The sequence below is a fragment of the Pristiophorus japonicus genome, chromosome 16 (assembly GCF_044704955.1).
Source record: "Pristiophorus japonicus isolate sPriJap1 chromosome 16, sPriJap1.hap1, whole genome shotgun sequence".
NCBI classification, from domain to species: domain Eukaryota; kingdom Metazoa; phylum Chordata; class Chondrichthyes; family Pristiophoridae; genus Pristiophorus; species Pristiophorus japonicus.
In genome coordinates, this window is record NC_091992.1 from 108,672,915 (window position 1) to 108,699,494 (window position 26,580).

Sequence of the window (26,580 nt, forward strand, 5' to 3'; positions counted from 1 at the left end):
TTGTGACTGTCACATAACCGCAGCAGAAGGAAAGGTTCACCTATATATAATTGACTTCAAATAAAGCAATTATATGTGAAGTACTTCGGGACATTTCTGAGACACATTATAAGGCACATAAATCCAAATTATCTTTCAAAATGAACTTTATTAAAATGCTTGATTTGAACAAATTTATTCCCGAGCATTTGCAGCAGCACTTTGTTTTCCACTTCAGTGAATATACAGCAGAAAAAAGGAATGACCTTCAAGAGCCTTTGGCCTAGAAATTCATCTAATATTGACACCCAGTTAATAATGACGGGTAGAAAACTCCACTCTGGGTAGTGTTGGACCAATTTTCATAGCGTAAGGCAACACCAAGATTAAAAGAGTAGCAGAAAGTTGTGGCTCAGTGGGTAGTACTCTCACCTCTGAGTCAGAAGGTTGTGGGTTCAAGTCCCACTCCAGAGACTTGAGCACAAAAATCTAGGCTGACACTCCAGTGCCGAGGGAGTGCTGCACTGACATCTTTCGAATTAGACGTTAAACCGAGGTCCTGTCTGCTCTCTCAGGTGGACATAAAAGATCCCATGGCACTATTTCAAAGATGAGCAGGGGAGTTATCGGTGTCCTACCCCTCAATCAACATAACAAAAACAGATCATCTGGTCATTATCACATTGCTGTTTGTGGGAGCTTGCTGTTTGCAAATTGGCTGCCGCGTTTCTTACATTACAACAGTAACTACACTCAAAGTACTTCATTGGCTGTGAAGTACTTTGGGATGTCCGGTGGTTGTGAGATGCATTGTATAAATGTAAGTCTTTTTCTATCTATAAGACAAATCAAGAAGTAGTGATTGGGCAATGTCAAGCTTGGTCTTTAAAAGGCTGAAGATTGTAGGAGGAAGGGAAGGCTGAGGGAGGGAGTGGGTTCGAGTTTTGAGGTTCTAGGAATTAATGAATTAAAGTAGGAGATTATATGATAAGTCTTGAGTTTAGCACAGTAAATGATGTAATGAGGAACAACAAGAGCATATAATACAACATATTTACAGAACAAACAAGGAGCAGTGGGTCTAGTGATAATATTGATAAGAATGTGAGACAAGAAAGACAGTGGTGCAAAAAGTGATGTTGGAAGCTAGATGTGAGAAAGGAATTGATTACCAGACCACAAGAGTTTCCTTGTTTCCTATCCGGGAGTGTGAGAAATTCCTCCCACATACCTCTCTAACCACCCTATTTTTCCATGCTGCCAGTTGGCCCACATATTCTCCAGCTAGAAGAGCTACTCATCATATGCGGTGAACCCTGTAAATTAGGGACACCTATAGGATTTGCATCAGGTGTCCTTTATTTGCAAGTGTCCTTATTTTCAAAATGGTCATTGTGTGTACAGTAAACTGGATGAGTCAAAAGTCTCGGGATTGGCTATATCTCCTTTTTTTTCCGCCCTCACCTGCGATCGTGCCTACTTCTGGAACCCTGCCAGCAGGATGCGATTTCAGTTCTATTTTCCATTTTGTTGGGTTTCCCAGTTCATGGCCATCCCGGGAACTTATTCCATTGAGGGAGGGATGTCCTAATCCTGGCATCTTCTGCGTTGGCAGCTTGCACAGGGTGAGGTAATGGCTGTCGGGCCGGACTGCCTGACAGATCCGAGCTAAAGTTGGCGGTGGGGGGATTAATGTCTGGCAGTACCCTGTCCAGGACCCCCTCCCTGCATGCTCTTCTGCTCTGCATTTAATATCGTTTAAAATTAGAAACAATATTTGACAGTAATGGAAAAAAATGGATTCCACCACCTGAAACCTGATGGCGTGCTGATCCACAGACTGAAGTTTGAAGGACTGCCCCATTCAGATTGCCAACTCTGGTTGGCGGAATCCTTGGACGTTCGATCACGTGTTGTTCTGACCACGTGACATCTGATCATGTAATGCATGATTATGTGTAATCTGATCACATAGCTTATACAAATGTTACTGCATTTACCGTAAAAAGGTTGGGTTGCCTGTCCTTGAGTATCTTTGCTTGTGGTTTTGTGCCAGCGGCGGCTGTTTGAGAAGTTCAAGACCCAGGCAGCCATCCGTAAGCAGGCAAAGAGGGGAAACTGAGAAATTGCAGCACAGAGGGAGGCCATCGGCCCGGGGTGCTGGCCCTCTCTCCTGTAACCCCCCAGATCCTTTTATATTCCTACTTTTCAGATATTTATCCCCTTCCCTTTCATAATTATTAGTCTTTACCTCAAAAGCCACATGTGGTGATGGATCCTACAATCTAATAGCTCTCCCCCCGGTACCCCTTGGTCCTTGCACTTTACTGGCTGCTCCTCTCGGTGCTGCTCTCACTCCATGCTGTTGTTCCTGGCACTGCAAACAATGATAGTGTCTACCCCCACCCCATTCTCCCAACCCACTCACCCCCCACCCCCCCCCCACACCTCACTTGAGCCCGACTCCTAGTCCCCTTCTCTTTTCCAGTCCCCTTCGTTTCTTGAGACCTCATTCCCCAATTTCCATCTCTCCCGAGGCCCCATTTCTCACCTCACTCCCCCACTCCCCAGTTTCCATCTCTTTCCCCACCCCTCCACTATTTCAGATACTCTCAATCTTTTATCATTCTTATTTGATACGTAAAGTTATTATTTTGATGATTCTTTTGATTTGTGTGACATTGTATGGACTTCTTAGATAACTTTGTTTTCTGTTTTGCTCCTTTTTAAAAAATATATATATATATTTTGCTCTTCACACTCTTATTTGGGACCCTTATATCACACTCTGTTCTCTAAGAGTACAGACCAGCAACTTGCTTCTGTCAGTGCTTCTAGCAAATATGCAAAGCTATTCTGGGGTGACTTGTCCAATGGTTTCCTCTGCCTTCCTGCAGAAAAGCAGCTCACTCTTTCTGATGGTTTATTTTAAGCTGTTTGCATTTTCTTTTTGTACAGCGGAATGGGGTGAACGCTCAGCCTAATTTCGTGACTCATTGTTCCCACATCTTCAACTGTGGGCTGAGACAGTTCTTTGAATTTTATTCTTTTTCAGAAACTTATTTCCTCTTTTTTTGGTATCACTATTTAAAAGAGTAGGCTCGAGGCTGATCCTAGGCCTAGCTCTTTGGCTAGCCAGATACATGAATATATTTATTTTAATTTTCTTTTGTCTTTCCGTCTGTCAGCAATATACTCATTAGAAACTTATGGTGCTAGGATTTGTGGGAACAGGTATGCGGCTGACACACTGACACATCCCGCTGATACACGTGAGATGTGCCACCATTCTATAAATGTTATTATATTACAGATAAGATATATGATTAGCAGATATTTAATAACCATGAAATAAAATTTAATTATGCCATGTGTTTTAGACATGTTAATACAGTATGATTTCTACTGTACTCAGTGTTCATATTTTTTGCTTATTATTTGCACAGGTTTCAAAGCGGCACCTGTTAAGTTCCTTCCTTTTTGCTCCTGATAATAGTTAAGGGCCCAACACAATGAACATTAATTTGAAATTGTTTACACTATATAACAAATATTATTCATATTCTGCTTAACAGACCAAAGGATGTTAATTCTGAGAATGGACAACATACAGGTGGGAAATCTTGTGGAAAAAGAGCCCTGGAAGAGGAGGAGGGGAATCTTGAATTCCTATCGAAGAATAAACAGAAAAAGAAAGCTCGAAACCCAAACAAAATCTTTGATACCTCAGTGAAACGTAAGTTTTCTAACTCGGAATTTGTTTTACAGCTGTGAATCCAATTGAATGGAAGGACAGGTATAGCGGGTTGTCACCAGGCACAGTATACAGTAGGTAGCCAGTGGAAGAATATACTTTAAATGATGCTCATTCTGGGTTTCTGCACAGCACCAAACTGTACATATGACTTTTTGGGTTAGTGTAGGTAATCTATAATATTGGTCAGTTGTTGAGTGTTGAGGTACTGGACATTTTATTGGCAGTAGCAGTAATCTCCTTGGCTTTGTAAGTCCATTTTACATCAGGGTTCCCTTAGTGTATGATCCGTGCTAGTGACACTGCCCACCATCGCCCTTTTCTCAGGTACCTGGGTTCAGATCCAGCTAAGAGCGTGAGGGTGAATGTCTCCTCCCCCTCTCGCTCTCTCCCCCGCTCGCTTGCTCGCTCTCGCGTGCCCTCCCCTCCCCCCCCCCTCTCTGTCAAAATCATATAGAAATTAATTTAAGTAGTCTCAATCCAGATGCTAGTAATTGTGCACCACAACACCTTCATTGAGTTTAGAGCTTGCCAGACCCGTTAAAATTTTAACCTATTTTGTTTTCCAGTTCATGAGCTTAATCATTTTTACAAGTAATCATAAATAAAATTGCCATCTATTCACTACTTTGGGAGCTTCCAGCTGGGTAGTCTCACCCATGTACAGATGTACAGTAGACATCTCAAGTCGCTGGAGAAATACCACCAACGATGCCTCCCCAAGATCCTACAAATCCCCTGGGAGGACAGAAGCACCAACATTAGCGTCCTTGAGCAGGCTAACACCCCCAGCATTGAAGCACTGACCACACTTGATCAGCTCCGCTGGGCAAGCCACACCGTTCGCATGCCAGACACGAGACTCCCAAAGCAAGCACTCTACTCGGAACTCCTTCACGGCAAACGAGTCAAAGGTGGACAGAGGAAACGTTACAGGGACACCCTCAAAGCCTCCCGGAAAAAGTGCAACATCCCCACTGACACCTGGGAGTCCATGGCCAAAGACCGCCCGAAGTGGAGGAAGTGCATCCGGGAGGGCGCTGAGCACCTCGAGTCTCATCACCGAGAGCATGCAGAAAGCAAGTGCAGGCAGTGGAAAGAGCATGCGGAAAACCGGTCCCACCCACCCACCCCTTCCCTCAACGACTATCTGTCCCACCTGTGACAGGGACTGTGGTTCTTGTATTGGACTATTCAGCCACCTAAGGACTCATTTTAAGAGTGGAAACAAATCTTCCTCAATTCCGAGGGACTGAACATAACATAACATAAGAATTAGGAACAGGAGTAGGCCATCTAGCCCCTCGAGCCTGCTCCGCCATTCAACAAGATCATGGCTGATCTGGCCGTGGACTCAGCTCCATTTACCCGCCGGCTCCCCGTAACCCTTCATTCCCTTATTGGTTAAAAATCTATCTATCTGTGACTTGAATACATTCAAGAGCTAGCCTCAACTGCTTCCTTGGGCAGAGAATTCCACAGATTCACAACCCTCTGGGAGAAGAAATTCCTTCTCAACTCGGTTGCCTATGATGATGATGATGATGATGAGTCTCACCCAGAATGTATAGACAAGGAATTTCCATGGGGGTTTTCCCAAGGTTCACCGTAGCTTTGGTGGAAACTGCGGGATTTCAGTTGATCATCCGCCAAAGGTATAATTGGGCGATCAGGAGAATCCCTGAGGAAATTCCAGGCAATCATGTTTTACATATTGATTTTGGTTTGCCTCAAATCTTTGAAATTCTTACTATAAATAGCCACTCTATCTCAAAAAAAATCTAAAGGAAAGAACATCCCAAGAGTAGGTCAGTGGAAGAATTAATGCTATAAAGACTGAACAACTGCATTTAGACACTAATATCTTACATTGCTTATTTCCTAAAATTGGTATTCTACAAAAATGTAAAGCTAAGTGTTTCGCTACATAATGAATAAACACTAAATACTAATATTTGTTAAATTTGCATGTCTGGTAAGTAAGTTCACTAGGAAATGATTAATTCTAATGTATTTTTCCTGGCTTTGTAGGAATAGAACATTGTAGTGCACCCCTGTGAGGATTAAGATTTGAAATTATGAGTTAACCTCGGGAGCAAGCTTTTCATTCAAAATGCCTCAAATGTCATGATGAAATAAATTAGATTATCTGCGTGGAAATTGCCCGAGCGTTCAGTTGTCAAATTTAAAATCCTAACCGCATTAATGCAACACATCATTGTCATGCTGTTTGCAGGAAATGCCCTCTCTTGTGTTATCTGTCAATAGTAGCCTTTATTCATCTGTAATTAAGATAGAAGTATAAATTAGAAGGTCAGATCATTTCTTTGGCTTTACTCTAGCTAGGCAGATTTGACAACAATAAAATGTTACTTTGCCATACTAAATTTTGTTTCTTTTATTCGTTCCTGGGATGTGGGTGTCGCTGGCAAGGCCAGCATTTATTGCCCATCCTTAATTGTCCTCTAAGTTGGTGGTGAGCAGCCTCCTTGAACCGCTGCAGTCCTTGTGGTGAAGGTACCCCCACAGCGCTTTTAGGGAGGGAGTTCCAGGATGGTGTGTGACTTGGAAGGGAACTTGCAGGTGATGGTGCTCCCATGCACCTGCTGTCCTTGTCCTTCTAGGTGGTATAAGTCGCGGGTTTGGGAAGTGCTGCCGGAGAAGGCTTGGCGAGTTGCTGCAGTGCATTTTGTAGATGGTACGCACTGCAGCCACGGTGCGCCAGTGGTGTAGGGAGTGAATGATTAAGGTGGTGGATGGAGGGAGAGAAAGGAGGAGTGTCATGTAGTGATTTCTTTGCAACAGGCTGAGCTTTCACTGCCAGAAGGATATGTTTTAATGAGGATATCCCTGTTTGTAATTCTATCCCCATGTCTGAAGAGGTTCATAAGTATAGTTCACACTCTAGCCCAGTTTAGAAATCCATGGCCTAGAAATTTGTTGGTGCCACGTCCGTTCTCGGTTTTTCCTGGGACCGGCGAGCTGCCTCTCGGGTCGCGACTGGCACCCGCAGCTCGTCAGCAGTATAGAAATGAGGCCAATGGACCGATTTCGGGTGGTCCTGCCGTGGCCCTTATTAGGCATGTGCTACACCAGAATCGCGCTCCAATTTCTAGGCCCATCTTTGGAATGTCCTATTAGAGTGAAAGGACGACTTTCTGCTCTGCTGCAATGGGCATTTGGGGCTCCAGAGAGAAGCAGTGATGACAGGTCAGGAAATCATAGGTCCATTTAAAAATGAGTGGCTGGAAAATCATGAGCTATGTGGGTTTGCTATTTCCCAAGCTGTAAGCACTGCTCCTCGCACCCAACCGTGAGATCAGCTCGATGGTTGTTATTCATTAAATCTGTAACAAAAGACCTGATTGCACATTTTCAGATACAAGACTTCCTGCCAAAGCATTTAAGTTCTGTCTTACTTGTGAGAAATGGTATGCGTTTGCTAGTGGCAGATTTAAAAAAAGAAAAAAATGTTAACCTGTTATTTTTGAAATGTGTGAATGCTACAGCAATAACTCCAACATGCAGGGAGAAAAACCTAAACAAAGGGGTAAATTTTTAAAAAAAATTGAAATCAACTGAAATGCAACAATCAGCAGTAACATTAAAGGACTGTGTCATTGAAGGAAGATTGTATTATAGTGGGAATGTTGACCAGGACGACATTGAAGCAAACTACAAGGAGACTTTTCAGGCCTAATGTTGTCAGGAATATGCAGCAAGGCATGACATTTACACAGAATCAAAAATTTCAGCACTGAAGAAGACCATTCGGTTCATCATGTCTGTGCTAGCTCCCTGTCACATATCGCTGCTCTTTCGCCGTACCACGCAATAATAGAATATTATAATACAGGTACATGCCAATATGCCCATCAAGTCTGTGCTGTTATTCACCACATGAGCCACCTAATCCCACTGTTCTTGTTTCCCATACCCTGTACTAACTTATTTTTAAAAATAATTTATGGACTCTCAATTGTTTGGCAGAGAATTCCAAATTCTGACCATCCTCTGTAAAGATTTTTTCAAGCTTCCTTTTCTTTTTCTTTTTCAAGTGCATATAATTCCCTCGTAGCTATTCGGATTGACTCAGCTTCAAAGCCCTTGTGGTTAGACTTTCCATATTCTAATAATCTTTGTGTAAAGCAAAGCATTTTTCTAGCTGCTTCATTTCTGCTTCTGGTACTAAACTTAAATGTATGCCTCCTTGTTCATCAACCTGTGGAAATAACCTTTCACTAATTACCTTCTCAGACCCTTTCATAATTTTGAACACTTCTAGTATTGCAGTAGACCTTCTTTGCCACAGTGAATACAGTATAGTTTTTTCAGTTCTTATAACTGTATCCCAAATATCATCCTACTTAATCTAAATCGCACCTTTTTGTAATGGAGTTCTCAAAACTGCAAATGTAGCCTCAGTGATGTCTTGGACAGATTCATCATCACCGCCTTGCTTTTGTATTCAGTGCTTCTGTATATAAAACCCAGAATTACTTTATCCTTTGTTTTTTTTTGCACCGGCATTCTGGTTTAATGATCCGTATATCTCCATCCCTACATCCCTCTGTTCCTTCACTTCATTGACAATCTTAATATTTTAATTCTTCGTTCTTTTTCCCCAAATTGTACAACTTCACATTTATACCGGTTGAACTTTTAAAATTATTTGTTCCTGGGATGTAGGCGTCGCTGGCAAAGCCAGCATTTATTGCCCATCCCTAAAACTGCACTTAATATACTTTGTTTCTCCCTCCCAAACCTATATGTTCTCGTGCAGCCTCTGGTATTTGTCCCTATATATAAACTTTGTATTTAAACGGTTGATTGGCAGTCAATAACACTTCCCAGGTCATTAAAACGGTGCTTATGCTTGCAATTACTAGCCCTAAATATCTGTGGCAAATTTAGTTTGTATCTACCGTGCAAATACAGCAACTTCACACCATTCAATGCATATCAATGGGTAGGCAGACAGCGAAATGCCGTTCGCAAAGCTAACAGCGGAGTGTAGCAACTCGGACTGCAACTTTTAGATATTTGAGTTTAACCCCCTTCTGTTCCTCGTCTGAAGTTGCTGTACCATTTATGCATAAATAACGGCAACCCATTATATTACAGGAAGCATTGGTAATACATTGTGGGGTTAAAAAGTAGAGATGAGTTTGAATAGAGTTTCATATTTGCAACATTAGATTTTGGTTCTCCAAATCCAGAATGAATTATTTCTGCTTTCCGTAGTTCAACCTGACACTTTTGAACTTAGAGAATTGAGGTGTAAAGGAGATATTCGGTCAGTACTTTAAAGATTATTGGAAGGATCAGAAAACTCCTAAGACTGGGGTCTAGCTTTACATTTGTAACTTAATGTTATTGTTTTCAAAAGTTTTGTGAACTTACACATGAACATGATGAAATCTGTGTTGTATTAACTTTAACATTATTTAATTTTTATTTTCAGCCAAATATGTGAAATGTGAACAGTGTGGCAACCCAAAGGTAAGATGTGTGTCTGTTTATGTGCTATGCAGGTCCATAGCCAGAATCTAACCAGAGTAGCCATTAATCCTAAAATATGCCCAATCCTGTATGTCTATTCTATATGATGTCAACAAAACAGCAAGTTGGGATTTCTTCTATTCCCCTGTCATCTTAAGCTTTCAGATCTATATTATAACCTATGGAAAGAATACCTCGAGAACAATCACAAAACTCATATTTGCGAACACCCCTCATTTCTTCTGGACTCGATAAAGTCCACAAATTTAATTTAAACTTGCGTTTCTTAAGTGTTGTTTTCAATATTTCTATGGTTCTGCCATCTGTCACGATGTTTGTATCTATTACCTTGTTGCTGCGTTCATTTACAAAACATTATGGCACTCGAAAATTATGTACAATGACCTCATGAAAAGCCTAAAACAATGACTAGCTGGTAGGGCAATATACTCTTAACAAAACTTCATTTGAATTCAGTGATTTATTTAACTTGGTAACAATACTTTAGGTAGGTGTGCCCTAATGACTCGGTGAGTTTATCCAGTGAGAAATTGAGCCATACACACAAAGATGATCCAAGGTTTCATCTCCGGTCTGTACCATCTCAGCCAGTGTGACATTTGGAAAGCTACAGCTAACCTTAGAGCTCCTGGGTTAGGAAGGGAAAAATTGTCCAGGGTTTCCTGCCTTTGTTTGCTACCCAGTGACTACTGCTTGAAAGTGTCTGCGTGTGGACGATGGGTGAAGACTTGGTTGTGATGTTTCCCATGATCCAGTACCCTGCTGGCATTACTGTAAAGGTTCATCCATGAATAATGGCCAGTTGGGGGCGGTACAGGAAAGCAACTGGCACCTGTGGAACTGTTGGCCAGGAGTCAATGCCCTCAGGAGGGAACGTGAGAAAATAGACCAGAGGAGTATTTGAAGAGAATAGTTACAGAATAAACCAAATAAAACTTTACATAAATCATCTTCCAAGTGAGACTTTAAACCGAGACCCATCTGCCCCCTCGGGTGGACGTAAAAGATCCCATGGCACTATTTCGAAGCAGAGCAGGGAAGTTATCCCCAGCGTCCTGGCCAATATTTATCCCTCAGTCAACATCCCTAGAAACAGATTATCTGGTCATTATCACATTGCTGTTTGTGGGAGCTTGTTGTGCGCAAATTGGCTGCCACGTTTACATTACAACAGTGACCACATCAAAAAATACTTAATTGGCTGTAAAGCGTTTTGAGACGTCCGGTGGTCATGAAAGGCATTATATAAATGCAAGTCTTTTTCAAATATTGAGCACTTTATGGTAAAATAGAAGACTGGGCTAGAAATTGACCAGCCTTGCGCCCGTTTTTTCGGCCTTTTTTGACAGTAAAGGGTATTCGCCTAAATTGGGCAAAGTTGTGAGCTGGTGGTTTTGAAATACCGCTGAAAAGTGGACCGCCATTGTGCAACACCAAAAAAAATGCGAACGCTTAAAATTGGCCGTTACGAAGAAAAAAACGCCCGAGAAAACCCTGCATTGCAGCCCCAGAAACAGCGGTGAGTATGAAGACCTGCCAAAAAAGTAACTTAAAGTTTTTATTTTTTAATTCTTTATCAACGATTTGCGTCTTGTGAATGTTTTGTGATTTTTTAAAATTTTTTTTTTTTGTTGCAATTTTTGTATGTGTTTTCCCTCCCAGGGTCTGTCTTTTTACCGGTAATCGGCCTCGGGCTAAAGTTGACGAGGACTGCGATTTCCACCGCAAATCCTAGTGCAATGCCGATTTTTACCGACGGGCGCATTTTGTTGCCAATTTTACTCCTTTATAAAATAGCGGTATTTTTGGCGAAAAATGACGGAAAAAATACGCGATCACCAAAAGACCAATTGCTAGCCCTAGAACTTATTCTTTATATTATGCTTTAGATGTTCGAGAATCCATCAAGTAAGGTAAAGGTGTATTCTAATTGTAGTTTAACTCCTTCCTTCGAGCAGGGATATTCATTGTGTAGCCTGTGGGTCACTTATGGCCCTTGTGAGCCTCTGCCATGCTCTTTGCCCTGTTGAACACCAGTTTCTATTGCTGCTGCTCTCTCTTTCCCCCTGCTGAGTACAAACATCTCCCTCTCTTCACGCTCTTCACCAACCTCCAGATTCGAGTTCCACAAAATAACGTACCCTTGTACCACTATGCATTTTTGAAGCAAATTTGTTAAATTGCTGTTATAATCTTGATCTGAAAGCTTAAGATGACAACAGGCTTTTCAATCAACCTATTTTGAAAGTAGGCAGGAAAAAATCCAATGTATTGAGGGTTTAAGAGAGCAGCTTAAACATTTGCTTTATGAGCACAGTGCAAAAAGGATTCAAATCAGTTCACTTGATGCACATCTCTGGAGGTTGGAATGGAGAACACGGTATATCCACCTTGTATTTCTTTTCATCTGTTGGTTTTGCTGAGTTTCATGTAGTTAAATATGAACTGCATAGTGGCGTTTGTGTTATCATTGAGTCTGGGCATTGATGAACTCACTTAAGAGGCAATTTTCTGAGGCTGTGCTGCTGGCAGGGAGCTTCACTGGCAGTGCAACTAGAAAATTGAGACGTGCACGGCTGTAATTTTCTGTCCATTTATGGTTGAAAAGCTTAGACAGGGTGCCCTCGAATTTCTGATTAGTGTTTCCGGCGGGATTATTTCTCTGCTAGCAGCACAAACTCTTTAAAATTACCTCTCCTTAGTATCATTATCGTTATTCATACTGTTGTGTCGAAATGGGAGGTGATCAGAGAATAATGAGCCCGAACAAAATCCTAATCCAAAATCTTCAAACTAAGCACATGAACTTGCCTAATGGCAGGTTTGTGAGGGCAGCGTGTGCTGTCTGTGCCATAGACATATGATGGAATGGTCTCTATTAACTCTACCTACAAGGCAGCTACATGAATAATTTTCATGTTTTTAATTGTCTTACTGTCTTGATATGACAGCTTTAGATGACAAGCATTTTGACTTCATTTTAAGGCCCAGAGTTCCCTGCGTCTGTTAATGTGCTGCTTTGCGATATTGGTTTGTACGTGGAAGGTGAACAAATGGGGAAGAATTTTAATTGCCTACTTTTGGTTTATTCATTCATTCAATCATAAGATTTTTCCCTTCAATCTAATTGTTCTCCTGTGACTTCCTCCAGCTGGATAATGACTTGTTCTCGTATGATGAACTAATTTCAAAGATTGAGTAAGCCTGTACCAAAAGTGGATGATGCTTTATTATTTTTAAATACTAAAGCAACATTATACCGGCACAGATAAGTTCAATGGAAAGGAGAATCGGGTGGGGTGTAAAACGGACGGCTGATCTGCCACCTGTTACCCGCCCAGCGAGAACAGTTAAAATTGACTGAAGTATATTTCAATGAAGGCTATCCTTTTTGGTGAAGAGAAGTGGAGTCCTCTTAGAGTTGAATTGGCTTCAACATGACACACCTGGTTAAGCAGGACCACAGTCCGCAAGATCACTGCTGCTGGTTAGTCAGCCATTGATGGGAACTGTCCCATGGGATGGTATTCTTCCCACTATGCTCCGGTTAACCCTGCAATCCAGTGCCATAATCAATAGGATGGTCTTAGCTGGACTGGCATCAGGGAGCTTACCAGTGGTCTGTGCTGATAGCCTGCATGGTTTTATCCATTTAAACTACCAGCAGTACTCTTCAAGACACTTGGTGGCCCCGAAGCCTCTGCTGTTGCCAAACTACACCTCAATTCACTGGAATAAAAAAACCCCAGAAAATGCTGGAAATACTCAGCAGGTCAGGCAGCATCTGTGGAGCGAGAAACAGAGTTAAATTTCAGGTCGATGACTTTTTGTCACTGGGCTTGGGTAAGCAAGTGCCTTGCTAAGGAAGAAAGTGTTAGTCCATTACAGGTAAATAGAAACCCTCCCATAACTGTCGAAATCTCGACTCTCAATTTAACTAAAAATATGAAACTGACACAAACAGCTCCGGTAGATGTCCCTTTAATAGTTTTACTTGCTGCAAGGAAAAGCCTTGTTAAGTCAAAGGCTCAGCGAAGACTTCCTTAGAGGTACAAAATCACATTATCTTTATATAGAAGAACAAACAAAGAAATTATGGTTCCATCACGTGTATCAGTTCTGCCCTTGCGGGCAGCAAATACAGATAAGGAGTTCTTCAATCACTTAATTAACATCACATCCTTGTTTTACTCTATATCTATACAACCTTTATCTAGTATTTCTAAGGTTTAGCATAGCAACAGTTATTAGTAGGGAGTATAATTCTAACAGGACATTCTTTCTGTTAGGGAGGGTAAATTCAAGGTTCCCTCACTCACACAGATGGCTCCTGCTTTTCTAAATTAGTCAGCTATCAGTCAAGGTTAGTATGTTTATGCAGAAACAGGCTGTCTGCTGCAGGAGTTTCTGGGAGAACCGAGACTCCATTTTGTTTTATTACAAAAGGGTACATTTACCAGAAAGTGTAATTTCTAAAAGTAAATTTCCACAGAGACTGTTAAACCAGGTAGAAGGTCTCAGCTGAAAATGATGTGATAATGATGACTTTTAGAACAGAATTGTGTGGCAAATTGAATCATCTTTCTGAAACATTTTTTCAAATGCTAATTTCACTCAATTGGATGAGAACAAAATTTACCCAAACATTTTTTTTTTAAATGTTTGGGTAAATTTTGTTCTCATCCAATTGAGTGAAATTAGCACTTAAAAATGGAACACTCATTTTGGGCACCTTGTGTTAACATTAGGCCCTCTCGGATCAGGTATGGCATGATTAGATGCACATTAAAGCTCCCCTTGCTCAGCCCAAACTCAGAAGAATACTCTATCTGATGCTTTTTATTTCACTAGCCTTCATATGGTTAATGAGTGAGATTTCCCATTACAACATTTTTGTTGGCTATCAGGAATTGGGTGAGCCTGGAAAATTCAATTCACGTGATAGACAGCAGAATGTTATTCCTTCAGTCTCTGCTGGAATTGGGCATAGTCCTGGAGGTGGAAGAATAGTATGCTTAGCATTGTGGCATCTATTTCCAGTCTTTTTCATCCTGGGGAAGAATATCTAGTCGAGACTCTGCCCACATCTCTGTCTGCCTGCCTGCCTCTCTCGCTGATTTGGGGTGTTTAAGAATTGTGAAACATTTATTGGTGATAAATATTGTGGTCGTGACCATTTAGTTGGTGTCAGTAGGCTGTACTTGCTTTACATTGCTACCCAGTAATTTATGATCCAGTTTAACTTGATGCAATGATTAAATCTGTATCTCTCCATACCCTTCTTGTCTGAATTCAAAATACTGTACATTAATACAGCCTGCTTTCACCTCAAATTTACAATAAAGAACTTAAAAAGCGAAAAGTGGAAGATTCAACAGACCTTGGTTGACTCATTGGTTGTTTGGACTTGGTGATTGGCAGGAGCAATGAATGAAGAGTAGCAGTCGGTGTTGTGAGTAATTCACTTCTTTAAAAAGAAAAGGCTGCCATAAAGGTTGTCGAAGGAAAGAACCGGTAATACCCGTATGTGGGAGGAAGAGAATAATTTTGCAACACACAAGTGGAGAGGCCAATAATGGCGGCAGGGCGTTGTACACCTCTCTTGGTGCAAGGATGGGGCTAAAGAGCCGGGCCCGGGAGCGCTCCGAGAGATGTCTGGCGGGGGGGGGGGGGGGGGCGACTTAAAAAAACCCCACAAAAACATTCCCAAAACATTGCCCACACTACCACAACACAAATCGTGAAAAAAATTAAAAGAAGAAACAAACTCACTTACCTTAGGAGTCCATTACTCACCGCTTCGAGGACAGGATGGTTGGACCGCCCTGATTTCATAGAAACATTAGAAAATAGGTGCAGGAGTAGGCCATTTGGCCCTTCGAGCCTGCACCGCCATTCAACAAGATCATGGCTGATCACTCCCTCAGCACTCCCCTCCCGCTTTCTCTCCATACCCTTTGATTTCCCCCCCCCCCCCAACCGTAAGGGCCATATCTAACTCCCTCTTGAATATATCCAGTGAACTGGCATCAACAACTCTCTGCGGCAGGGAATTCCACAGGTTAACAACTCTGAGTGAAGAAGTTTCTAATCATCTCAGTCCTAAATGGCTTACCCCTTATCCTAAGACTATGTCCCCTGGTTCTGGACTTCCCCAACATTGGGAACATACTTCCCGCATCTAACCCATCAGTCCCGTCAGAATCTTATACGTTTCTATGAGATCCCCTCTCATCCTTCTAAACGCCAGTGTGTAAAGGCTGAGTTGATCCAGTCTCTCCTCATATGCCAGCCCAGCCATCCCTGGAATCAGTCTGATGAACCTTCACTGCACTCCCTCAATAACAAGAATGTCCTTCTTCAGACTAGGAGACCAAAACTGAATACAATATTCCAGATGAGGCCTCACTAAGGCCCTGTACAGCTGCATTAAGACCTCCCTGCTCCTATATTCAACTCCCCTAGCTATGAAGGCCAACATACCATTTGCCTTCTTTACCGCCTGCGTGCCCACTTTCAGTGACTGATGAACCATGACACCCAGGTCTCGTTGCGCCTCCCCTTTTCCTAATCTGCAGCCATTCTGATAATATTCTGCCTTAGTATTTTTGCCCCCAAAATGGATAACCTCACATTTATCCACATTATACTGCATCTGCCATGCATTTGCCCACCCACCTAACCTGTCCAAGTCACCCTGCAGTCTCTTAGCATCCTCCTCACAGCTCACACCGCCACCCAGTTTAGTGTCATACGCAAACTTGGAGATATTGCACTCTATTCCTTCATCCAAATTGTTAATGTATATTATAAAGAGCTGGGTTCCCAGCACTGAGCCCTGCGGCACACCACTAGTCACTGCCTGCCATCCTGAAAAGGACCCGTTTATCCCGACTCTCTGCTTCCTGTCTGCCAACCAGTTCTCGATCCACGTTAGTACATTACGCTTTGATTTTGCACACCAATCTCTTGTGCAGAACCTTGTCAAAAGCCTTTTGAAAGTCCAAATACACCACATCCACTGGTTCTCCCTTGTCCACTCTGCTCGTTACATCCTCAAAAAATTCCAGAAAATTTGTCAAGCATGATTTCTCTTTCATAAATCCATGCTGACTTGGTCCGATCCTGTCACTGCTTTCCAAATGCGCTGCTATTTCATCCTTCATGATTGATTCCAACATTTTCCCCACTACTGATGTCAGGCTAACCGGTCTATAATTACCCGTTTTCTCTCTCCCTCCTTTTTTAAAAAGTGGTGTTACATTAGCTACCCTCCAGTCCATAGGAACTGATCCAGAGTCGATAGACTGTTGGAAAATGATCACCAATGCATCCAGTATTTCTAGGGCCACTTCCTTAAGTACTCTGGGATGCAGACTATCAGGCCCCAGGGATTTATCGGCCTTTAATCCCATCAATTTTCCTAACACAATTTCCCACCGAATAAGAATATCTTTCAGTTCATCCTTCTCACTAGACCCACTGTCCCCGAGTACATTCGGAAGGTTATTTGTATCTTCCTTTGTGAAGACAGCATCGAAGTATTGGTTCAATTGGTCTGCCATTTCTTTGTTCCCCATTATAAATTCATCTGAATCTGACTGCAAGGGACCTACGTTTGTCTTTACTAATCTCTTTCTCTTCACACATTTATAGAAGCTTTTGCAGTCAGTTTTTATGTTCTCTGCAAGCTTCCTCTCATGTACTCTATTTTCCCCCTCTTAATTAAACCCTTAGTCCTTCTCTGTTGAATTCTAAATTTCTTCTAGTCCTCAGGTTTGTTGCTTTTTCTAGCCAATTTATATGCCTCTTCCTTGGTTTTAACACTATCCATTCCCTTGTTAGCCATGGTTGAGCCACTTTCCCAGTTTTATTTTTACTCCAGACAGGGATGTACAATTGCTGAAGTTCATCCTTGTGATCTTTAAATGTTTGCCATTGCTTATCCACCGTCAACCCTTCAAGTATCCTCTGCCAGTCTATTCTAGCCAATTCATGCCTCATACCGTCGAAGTTACCTTTCCTTAAATTCAGGACCCTAGTTTCCGAATTAACTTTGTCACTCTCCATCTTAATAAGGAATTCTACCCTATTATGGTCACTCTTCCCCAAGGGGCCTCGCACAACAAGATTGCCAATTAGTCCCTTCTCATTACACATCACCCAGTCCAGGATGGCCAGCTCCCTGGTTGGTTCATCGACATACTGGTCTATAAAACCATCCCTAATACACTCCAGGAAATCCTCCTCCACCGCATTGCTACCAGTTAGTTTAGCCCAATCAATATGTAGATTAAAGTCGACCATGATTACTGCTGTACCTTTATTGCACACATCCCTTATTTCTTGTTTGATGCTGTTCCCAACCTCACTACTACTATTTGGTGGTCTATACACAACTCCCAGTAGTGTTTTCTGCCCTTGGGAATTCCGCAGCTCCACCCATACCGATTCCACATCATCCAGGCTAATATCCCTCCTTACAATTGCATTGATTTCCTCTTTAACCAGCAACGCCACCCCACCTTCTTTTCCTTTCTGTCCGCAAAACCGGACTTGAGGATCGCTGCGGGGCACTGGAGGCTGACCGCCTGGCCAGAACACCTCACCAACACCACTGCCGCCGGTCCGGGGCGAAAAACGGAGCGGAGAAGACTGGAAAATCCAGCCCCAAGTCTGTCTTTTTATGAAACCACACAATGATTTTTGAGTAATAAAAAAATCAAATAGAAGTTTATGATGTGTAAATTTGGGATGAAGAGGAATAATTTCTGGAGCAATAACGTTTTGCTAAAATGAAGCAATAGATTCTCATTGGAAAACTATCATGTTCCTGGTCCATTTTTCCCATGTCCTACTCATCTCTTTCATCCACATCAGAAAATTTCATAATCACAATATAGAGAACTTTCTAACTGTTTATAGTTTTAAAACATTCTCCTGCAGTCTTGATGTTCAGAGGGATTTCCTTTGAAGTTTAATTGACTTAAGTTTTACTTGTAGTTTAGTTTGCAAGATTCTCGCACCATTTTTCATTGATGCCATCTTAAGTAGCACCCCATTTTGGCCTTGTCCAAATGGACTAATTGTGGCTGAGTCCACCCTGACCATTGGCTGATTCGAGTTCCCAGTTTTTTAAATTTTTATTGAATCCCACACAATCCTTTGCCTCTCCAAATGATAGCTACCAGAAGTAGTTAGGTGCTTTGAAGCAGAAGTCTATGTTAAAAGAAAACTACTGACTCTCAACAATCAAAACTTTTTGCGTATCCAGTTCTTTTAATATTGGAAGATTAGCACTATTTTGCTGTTGCACAAACAATAAAACAGGAGTTAGGTGCAAAGATCTTTCTATTACTAGTCAGTTACTGACAACAGCCATAAGCAACAAATTTAGCAAAATAATGATGCTAGCGATCCCTAGAATGGAGATGGGAAATACATGCTGTGATTGGTTCAAGTTTTAAGTCCATTGTTATTATTCATCTAAAGTAAGCAAGGGAGTTCAGAGGAAAAGGATAGAGCTGAACAATTGCAATACTGTATGTTTAAAGAATGCATTGAGTTACCTCTGGGGTCCCCCAAGGATCTATCCTTGGCCCCCTCCTATTTCTCATCTATATGTTGACCCTTGGCGACATCATCCGAAAACACGGCATCAGTTTCCACATACATGCTGACGACACCCAGCTCTACCTCACCACCACGTCTCTCGACCCCTCCACAGTCTCGAAATTGACACACTGCTTGTCTGACAGTACTGGATGAGCAGAAATGTTCTCCAATTAAATATTGGGAAGACTGAAACCATTGTCTTCGGGCCCCGCCACAAACTCCGTTCCATAGCCATGACTCCATCCCCCTCCCTAGCATCTGTCTGAGGCTGAACCACACTGTTCATATTTGACCCTGAAAAGGGCTTCCGACCACACATCCGTGGCATAATCGCCTGTTACCTCCGTAACATTGCCTGTCTCCATCCCTGCCTCAGCTCATCTGCTGCTGAAATCCTCATCCATGCCTTTGATACCTCTAGACTTGACTATTCCAACGCACTCCTGGCCAGCCTCCCATATTCTACAATACATAAACTTGAGGTTCATCCAAAACTCAGCTTCCCATGTGCTAACTCGCACCAATATCCGTTCACCCCTCACCCCTGTGTTCGCTGACCTATATTAGCTCTCAGTTAAGCAACGCCTTGATTTTCAAAATTCTCAGCCTTCTTTTCACATCTCTTCATGGCCTTGCCCCTCCCTATCTCTAATTTCTTCCAGCCATCCCAAGATGTCTGCTCTCCGCATATTCTGTTCTCTTGAGCATCCCTGATTATAATCACTCAACCATTGGTAGCCGTGCCTTTGTCTATCTAGGCCCTAAGCTCTGGCACTCCCTCCCTAAACCTCTCCACCTCGCTACCTCACTTTCTTCCTTTAAGCCGCTCCTTAAAACCTACCTTTTTGACCAAGCTTTTGGTTATCTGCCCTAATTTCTTACGTGGCTCGGTGTCAATTTTTTGTCATGATACTTCTGTGAAGCACCTTGGGACATTTTACTACGTTAAAGGCGATATATAAATACACATTGTTGTTAGACTGGTAATAAGGACACCGAAGCAGTCAGGGCCCGCTGGAAGGAATGCTTCGAAAATCTTCTCAACCGAGACTCTGCCTTTGACTCGAGTGTTCTCGACTCGAGTGTTCTCAACTCCATCCCGCAGCATGCGACCCACCACCATCTCAGTGGGACCCCAACACTGCACGAAGTAGAAAAAGCTGTAAGACAGCTTAAAAACAACAAAGCTACGGGTGCGGACGGAGTCCCTGCTGAGGCGCTGAAGTATGGCGGAGAGGCACTACTGGCGCGAATACACGATCTCATCTCTCCCATCTGGAGGGAGGAGAGCATGCCGGGAGATCTCAGAGATGCAGTGATCGTGACCATCTTTAAAAAAGAGGACAATTCCGACTGCGGCAACTACAGCGGAATTTCCCCGTTATCAACCACTGGGAAAGTTGTCGCTAGAGTCCTCCTCAACCGTCTTTTCCCCATGGCCGAGGAGCTTCTCCCGGAGTCGCAGTGCAGATTTCGTCCCTTCCGGGGCACAACAGACATGATCTTTGCAGCGCGACAGCTGCAGGAAAAGTGCAGGGAATAGCGCCAGCCCTTATACATAGCCTTCTTCGACCTTACAACTGCGAGGGTCTGTGGAGCGTCGTCCTCCGTTTCAGATGCCCCCAAAAGTACATCACCATACTCCACCTGCTCCACGACAACATGCAGGCCGTGATCCTTACCAACGGATCCATCACCGACCCAATTCATGTCCGGACCGGGATCAAGCAGGGCTGCGTCATCACCCCAACTCTCTTAATCTTCCTCGCTGCCATGCTCCACCTCACAGTTGATAAGCTCCCCGCAGGAGTGGAGCTAAACTACAGAACCAGTGGGAAGCTGTTCAACCTTCGCCATCTCCAAGAGCACTCCAACCTCTGTCGTCGAGCTACAGTACGCAGACGACGCTTGCGTCTGTGCACACACAGAGGCTGAACTCCAGGACATAGTCGACGTATTTACCGAGGCGTATGAAAGCATAGGCCTTATGCTAAACATTAGTTAGACAAAGGTCCTCCACCAGCCTGTTCTCGCCACACAACACTGCCCCCCAAACATCAAGATCCACGGCGTGGCCCTGGACAACGTGGACCACTTCCCCTATCTCGGGAGCCTCCTATCAACAAGAGCAGGCATTGATGATGAGATCCAACACTGCCTCCGGTGCGCCAGTGCCGCCTGAGGAAAAGAGTGTTTGAAGATCAGTCCCTCAAAACTGTTACCAAGCTCATGGTCTACAGGGCCGTACTAATACCCGCCCTCCTGTATGGCTCAGAGACGTGGACCATATACAGGAGACACCTCAAGTCGCTGGAGAAATACCACCAGCGATGTCTCCGCAAGAACCTGCAAATCCCCTGGGAGGACAGACGCACAAACATTAGCGTCCTTGTCCAGGCCAACATCCCCAGCATTGAAGCACAGGCCACATAGTCCGCATGCCAGACACGAGACTCCCAAAGCAAGCACTCTACTCGGAACTCATCCACGGCAAACGATAAAAGGCGGGCAGAGGAAACATTACAAGGACACCCTCAAAGCCTCCCTGATAAAGTGCGACATTCCCACTGGGACACCTGGGAGTCCTTGGCCATAGACCACCCTAAGTGGAGGAATACATTCGGGAGGGCGCTGAGCTCCTCGAGTATCATCGCCGAGAGCATGCAGAAATCAAGTGCAGGCAGCGGAAGGAGCATGCGGCAAACCAGGCTCCCTGCCCACCTTTTCCTCAACGATTATCTGTCCGACCTGTGACAGAGACTGTGGTTCTCGTATTGGACTGTACAGCCATCTAAGAACTCGTGCTAAGAGTGGAAGAAAGTCTTCCTCAATTCCGAAGGACTGTCTATGATGATGATGAATAAGGACAGAATCTCTAGAGAATATAGCAGCGTTCTTCTGTTTTCCCTATACAGTATGGCCTTATCTGACCATATTGCCACAGAACAATGGAAGAATTCCTTTACTGATATTTCACCTCCATGAATACAATGTTGTCAAAAAAAACCCTCAAAAGGAAAAGTTTTATTGTACTGATCAAAATCAACTTCTGCATTCATATTTATAATTACATTTAAAGTCAGCAGTGGAGGTCACACAACATCCATACCAATTCTTCACACATAGTCCCCTTGAAATAGGAAGAAAACCATGTACGGTCCTAGTGTGGTTCATGTGGATCATCAAAAACTCCATAAATATTTCCAGAGATTCTCTTATGTACTAGCACTGCATCTATAAATAGAACAGTTCATTGCCATCAAACAAGCATTAAACCATGCAATTGTGAACACCGCTCCTATCAGGGACTTCGAAGACTGGTCATCCTTTACCTTTTAGTTATTATAGTTTACACTGATCTGATTCTACAGTCCTGACTGTATCCCTAAATATGTTTGGAGTGCGAGGCAACTGAGAATTTAGAAGGAAAAAGAAATTGGAATAGGTCTCAATTTTTTCTAATCCATGCAACTCAGTTTAATGCCTGAGTTTAATGCCTGAGTGGTCATAATGCTAAATGTGGTAGAAGTTGAATGTCTTTCAAAAAGGAATGATCTAAACATAGCTGCCTAGAGAAATCCCTTAGGCAGGGATTTATAGAATTCTTTCTTACTAATCCCTTAGACCGCATATCTCCTGTGTTCAGACGTACAAGTTACATTTAATTGTCACCGATCAACATTTCTAACCATGTGACTTGTGATTATACACATTTCAAAATTACATTTTATCACCCAGCCCTATGGTGCCATACATCCCACAGAAGTTCCAAATTTGACAGGGTGGGGAAAGAGCTCAACAGTAAGGCTGTCATGTAAACATGTATTTTGAGTTTTTTGGCTGCAAGCTAGAAACCAAAACTCAGTGCGAGAGAATTATATTGGTGTTTGCAGAGCTTTGAGTTTAATAAATTCAGAAACAGGTATTGATTGGAAACTGATTCAGTCCTTAGCATTTACTTCTTACCTAGATAAATATATTTATTTATATATATATATATATATCTATAAATAAATATGTCTATGTATGTTTTCTGAATCTTGGTGTTTATATTCTTCCCATCTGTAGGGGACAAAGTGCATCTTCAACCTGTGTCGTGGGTGCTGTAAGAAGAAAGCTTTCAAAGAAATGGCGGACTGTGCAGGTCAGTAAAAGCCAAGGACTATATATAGCATTGAACCCTGTTGTATGGATTAAAAACAGAAAATGCTGCAAATACTCGTCAGATCGGGCAGCATCTGTGGAGAAAGGAAGGTAGGGTTGACGTTTCCAGTCGGACAGAGAACCTCCTGTGGATGTTCATCCCGCGGGTTTAGACAAGGTGTGAACATTGCTCATTTTTGGAACCCAATTGACTGACAGCTCTTTATTCAGAGACTTTTGGAAATCTCATGAAGGCAATTCTAACTGGCCGAAGCTGGCATTAACAGGACAGTAAGGGTCTCAGTGGGGTCAGTACACTTACCGTTCCGTTAACACTGAGCCTCCGGCTGCTGCTGTTTTGAAAGCAGCCCACACCCGGGCAACGGTAGGCCGACTTTCCATGCAAATTGAGGTCCTGATGGTGTAATTAGGACCCCAATGGCAATTTTAAGGGACACGTGGGTGGAATGTGAGCTGCACATACTCCACCCATATATCCTGGTGTTCAGCGGCCTAAGCAAATAAAGGAATTGCTGCTGGTTGCTCAGCCACAGAAAATGTTTACACTTGGACTTTTGTGTAGCCGGAGGAATATCTCCTTGCCCTCCTTTAACCCTCCTTCAAACCCACCTCTTTGACCAAGCCTTTGGTCGCCCTTCCTTGTATCTCATTTATTTTGTCATCCATTACTGTCCGATTACGCCTTGGGATGTTTTTTGATGTTAAAGGTGCTATATAAATGCAAGTTGTTTTTGGATATGTTGTGTGAATCAATTTACAATGGGATCAGCTGAGAAATTGATTATTCTATTAATCCTAGTCATATTTTAGTTTTTAATGAATTGGTGTCTTTTGGTTTATTGGTAGGACATGGATTACTCTTCAAAACTAAACATGAAAAGAGGGTGAAATGGAAATTAATGGAAGAGGGAATACTGGAGAACGGAGACAGAATTCGTGAACATTTGGATCCCTGAAGAAATTGTACTTCCTAGTGAATTAGATGGGGATCTGGTCTGTCGCGCACGCACTCAAATGTATATATTTATGCACAGGGCTCAAGGTGAACACTTCTTTGACCATCTGAGTATTATTTTTTTATTTTTTTCTGAGAAGTATGCCAGTCAATTAGCAACATTTTGCTAGCTGTGATTGCAGCCCCATATTTCTGAGTCCCAATTGGCTAATTTAATTTTGCCATCTTGATTACCATTCCTTATTTTCATTCTTGGCTGATGTGCTAATGGAAGAGGACAATTACCAGTGATAGTTGAAACCACCAACAAAATTACGCTTCCCATAACTATTTTAAATGTCCTCCTTATATGAATACAGAAGAGTATACAGCTTGTCAATATTTGGAGAATAGAAGTACAAAAGAAAGGTAAAATAATCGGTCTAATTACAGATGGAAATTACACTAATCTGATAAAAATTATAAATTTCCACTAGGTCCCAGTGCCTGGTAGATTTCACTTGATCATCTTTAATCTTTTGAGGAAATTTGCAGCATCTGAGAAAGTTAGGTTTTCAGTATTTATCTTTTATCCATGATCTGCAAAAGAAACCTTCCACACATTGCAAAATGAAATAGACCCATTGACATTTTAAAGAAAGTAGCACATTCTAATATTTTTGTACTTCCTGCTGCAGTCTTCCATGGAGTTTGTCAGTATTAAGCCTGTGTTGCACCCATCATCATCATAGGCAGTCCCTTGAAGCCGAGGATGACTTGCTTCCACACTAAAAATGAGCTCTCAGGTGACTGGTGAACTCATTTTAATAGCCTGTGCGTGAACTCTTTTAACGTGGGGTGGCCATTGCACACCAGCCACCACACGGGCTTGACGGAGCAAGGTCTTGGTCCAGTGGCAAGGGGGATCCAAGACGACTGGAGACCACCCACACTGCCTTTGCAAACAATGCTCACCTCGACTGCACTGAGCACATGTGCTTGTGTGTGCAAACTTTACTGACCCAAGAAAAATTACTAGGAACCAGATCAAAATTCTTCCTGATTAAAATGATCTGCTGGAAGTGTATATTTGAAGGTGCTCTGCTCTTTTTCTTTTACCTTTTGCATATGCAGCGTGTGATCTGGAGATGGCCCTGTGCATTGTGACAATAACTGAAGAATTAATTCGCAATTGTTTGCTAAATTTTACAGGTGAGCTTAAAAGGCCAAATTCTTTCCCTTTAAATTTGGGTTTGCTTCGCTAAGCATCAAAGAAATGCAAATGTCTTCTGAAACGAGTACACAGCATTAAATTATTGACTTCATTTGCCGTTACAGTAACCTGTAAAGCACAATACAATCATTTTTCAAAAAACAAAACTTAAATGTATTTGATAGGTGACAGCTGAGTGAGTATATAAATCCCAGGAATAACAATCTGTATTGCTGAAGGAAATTGATGCATCAGTTTACCTTTTAAGAATATCTCCTTGCTATTTTCTGGTTGTTATTTTCATTACATAACATTTGGTTCACGAGTGAATAGTATGCCTGGTTATAGGATAAAACTGAGGCAAAAATTCCCTGCGCTGGAAATGACTTCTGTTTAACTGAAATTTAATGCATGCAGCTCAAGAGTTCTTGTTAGCTGAGCTTGTTTTTATCCAGTTGACTCTGAAGTTGAATGCAGCATCAGTGTTGGGGAAAGATAATAGAATCATGTAGTTTCATTGCATTTGTATTATTATAGGTACTCTGATCCCTAGCCATAACTTACACAAGGGTCTGCAGTGGTTTGTTCTTTGCCATTGTGCCTGAAATAATACCTAGTGTAGAAATGCACTGATGTTCTAGATACAAACGCGTGCTCACAGACCCTTAGGTGGTGAAATTGGTCAATGGTAGTAGTGCAAAATGGGCTGATAGCGAATTGGAAAAGAAAATCAGGCGGTGTGTAAACCGAGCTATGATTCGCTTTCAGCCCGTTGCTGCTGTTGACCAGTTGCACCCCCTTTAAATATGCATTGTGTCTAAACTATACCTTGCCCTTCGATGCTGGACGAATACATTGAGCACTAGGACTTGGAGCAGGGTTGAGGGATTTTATTAAGACTGGATCTGAGGTTTTTATTTTTACATAGGCATTTGGTGACAGCTGACATAAGGAAAGCAAAAACTGGTGTGCTGAATTAAGGCATTTCTACAACCAAGTTTTAAACAATATTTTCTGTGTAAGGCTTAAGGAAACGTTTTGTCAGAATGACAGAACTGTTTAATGGTAAATTTATAATTTTGGTGACTGTTAATATTTTCCTTGGAAATATTTAATAAAAAAAGCTTAAATTTTGTGTATAATTTTTTTCACTTATTTGAACTTTGCTTTACTCCATTTTTTCGAGCGAATTATATTATTTTTGTGAAACTCATACCTGTCTCAAGGAGTTCGTTTCCATGACTCTCTTTGTCAGCAGCTTGTGGGAATGGTGGAGCAATTAAAATCGGGGATGCACAAGAGGCCAGAATTGGAGGAGCACAGAGATCGCGGAGGGTTGTAGGGCTGGAGGTGGTTACAGAGATAGGGAGGGGTAAGGCCATCAATGGATTTAAATAC

The 26,580-nt window shown here is 42.3% G+C and overlaps 1 protein-coding gene across 2 annotated transcripts in view; it reads left to right on the top strand.

Annotated features, from left to right (window-relative positions):
- dus1l (dihydrouridine synthase 1-like (S. cerevisiae)) overlaps positions 1-26,300 on the top strand; it is a 79,476-nt gene extending 53,176 nt beyond the window's left edge. For both annotated transcript variants that reach the window (XM_070857667.1, XM_070857668.1), the window contains exons 11-14: positions 3,555-3,715; positions 9,198-9,235; positions 22,940-23,015; positions 23,882-26,300. In XM_070857667.1, coding sequence (XP_070713768.1) covers positions 3,555-3,715; positions 9,198-9,235; positions 22,940-23,015; positions 23,882-23,991 — 385 coding nt within the window. In that variant the 3' untranslated portion in view covers positions 23,992-26,300. The remainder of the gene's footprint in view (positions 1-3,554; positions 3,716-9,197; positions 9,236-22,939; positions 23,016-23,881) is intronic.
- Positions 26,301-26,580: the final 280 nt, after the last annotated feature.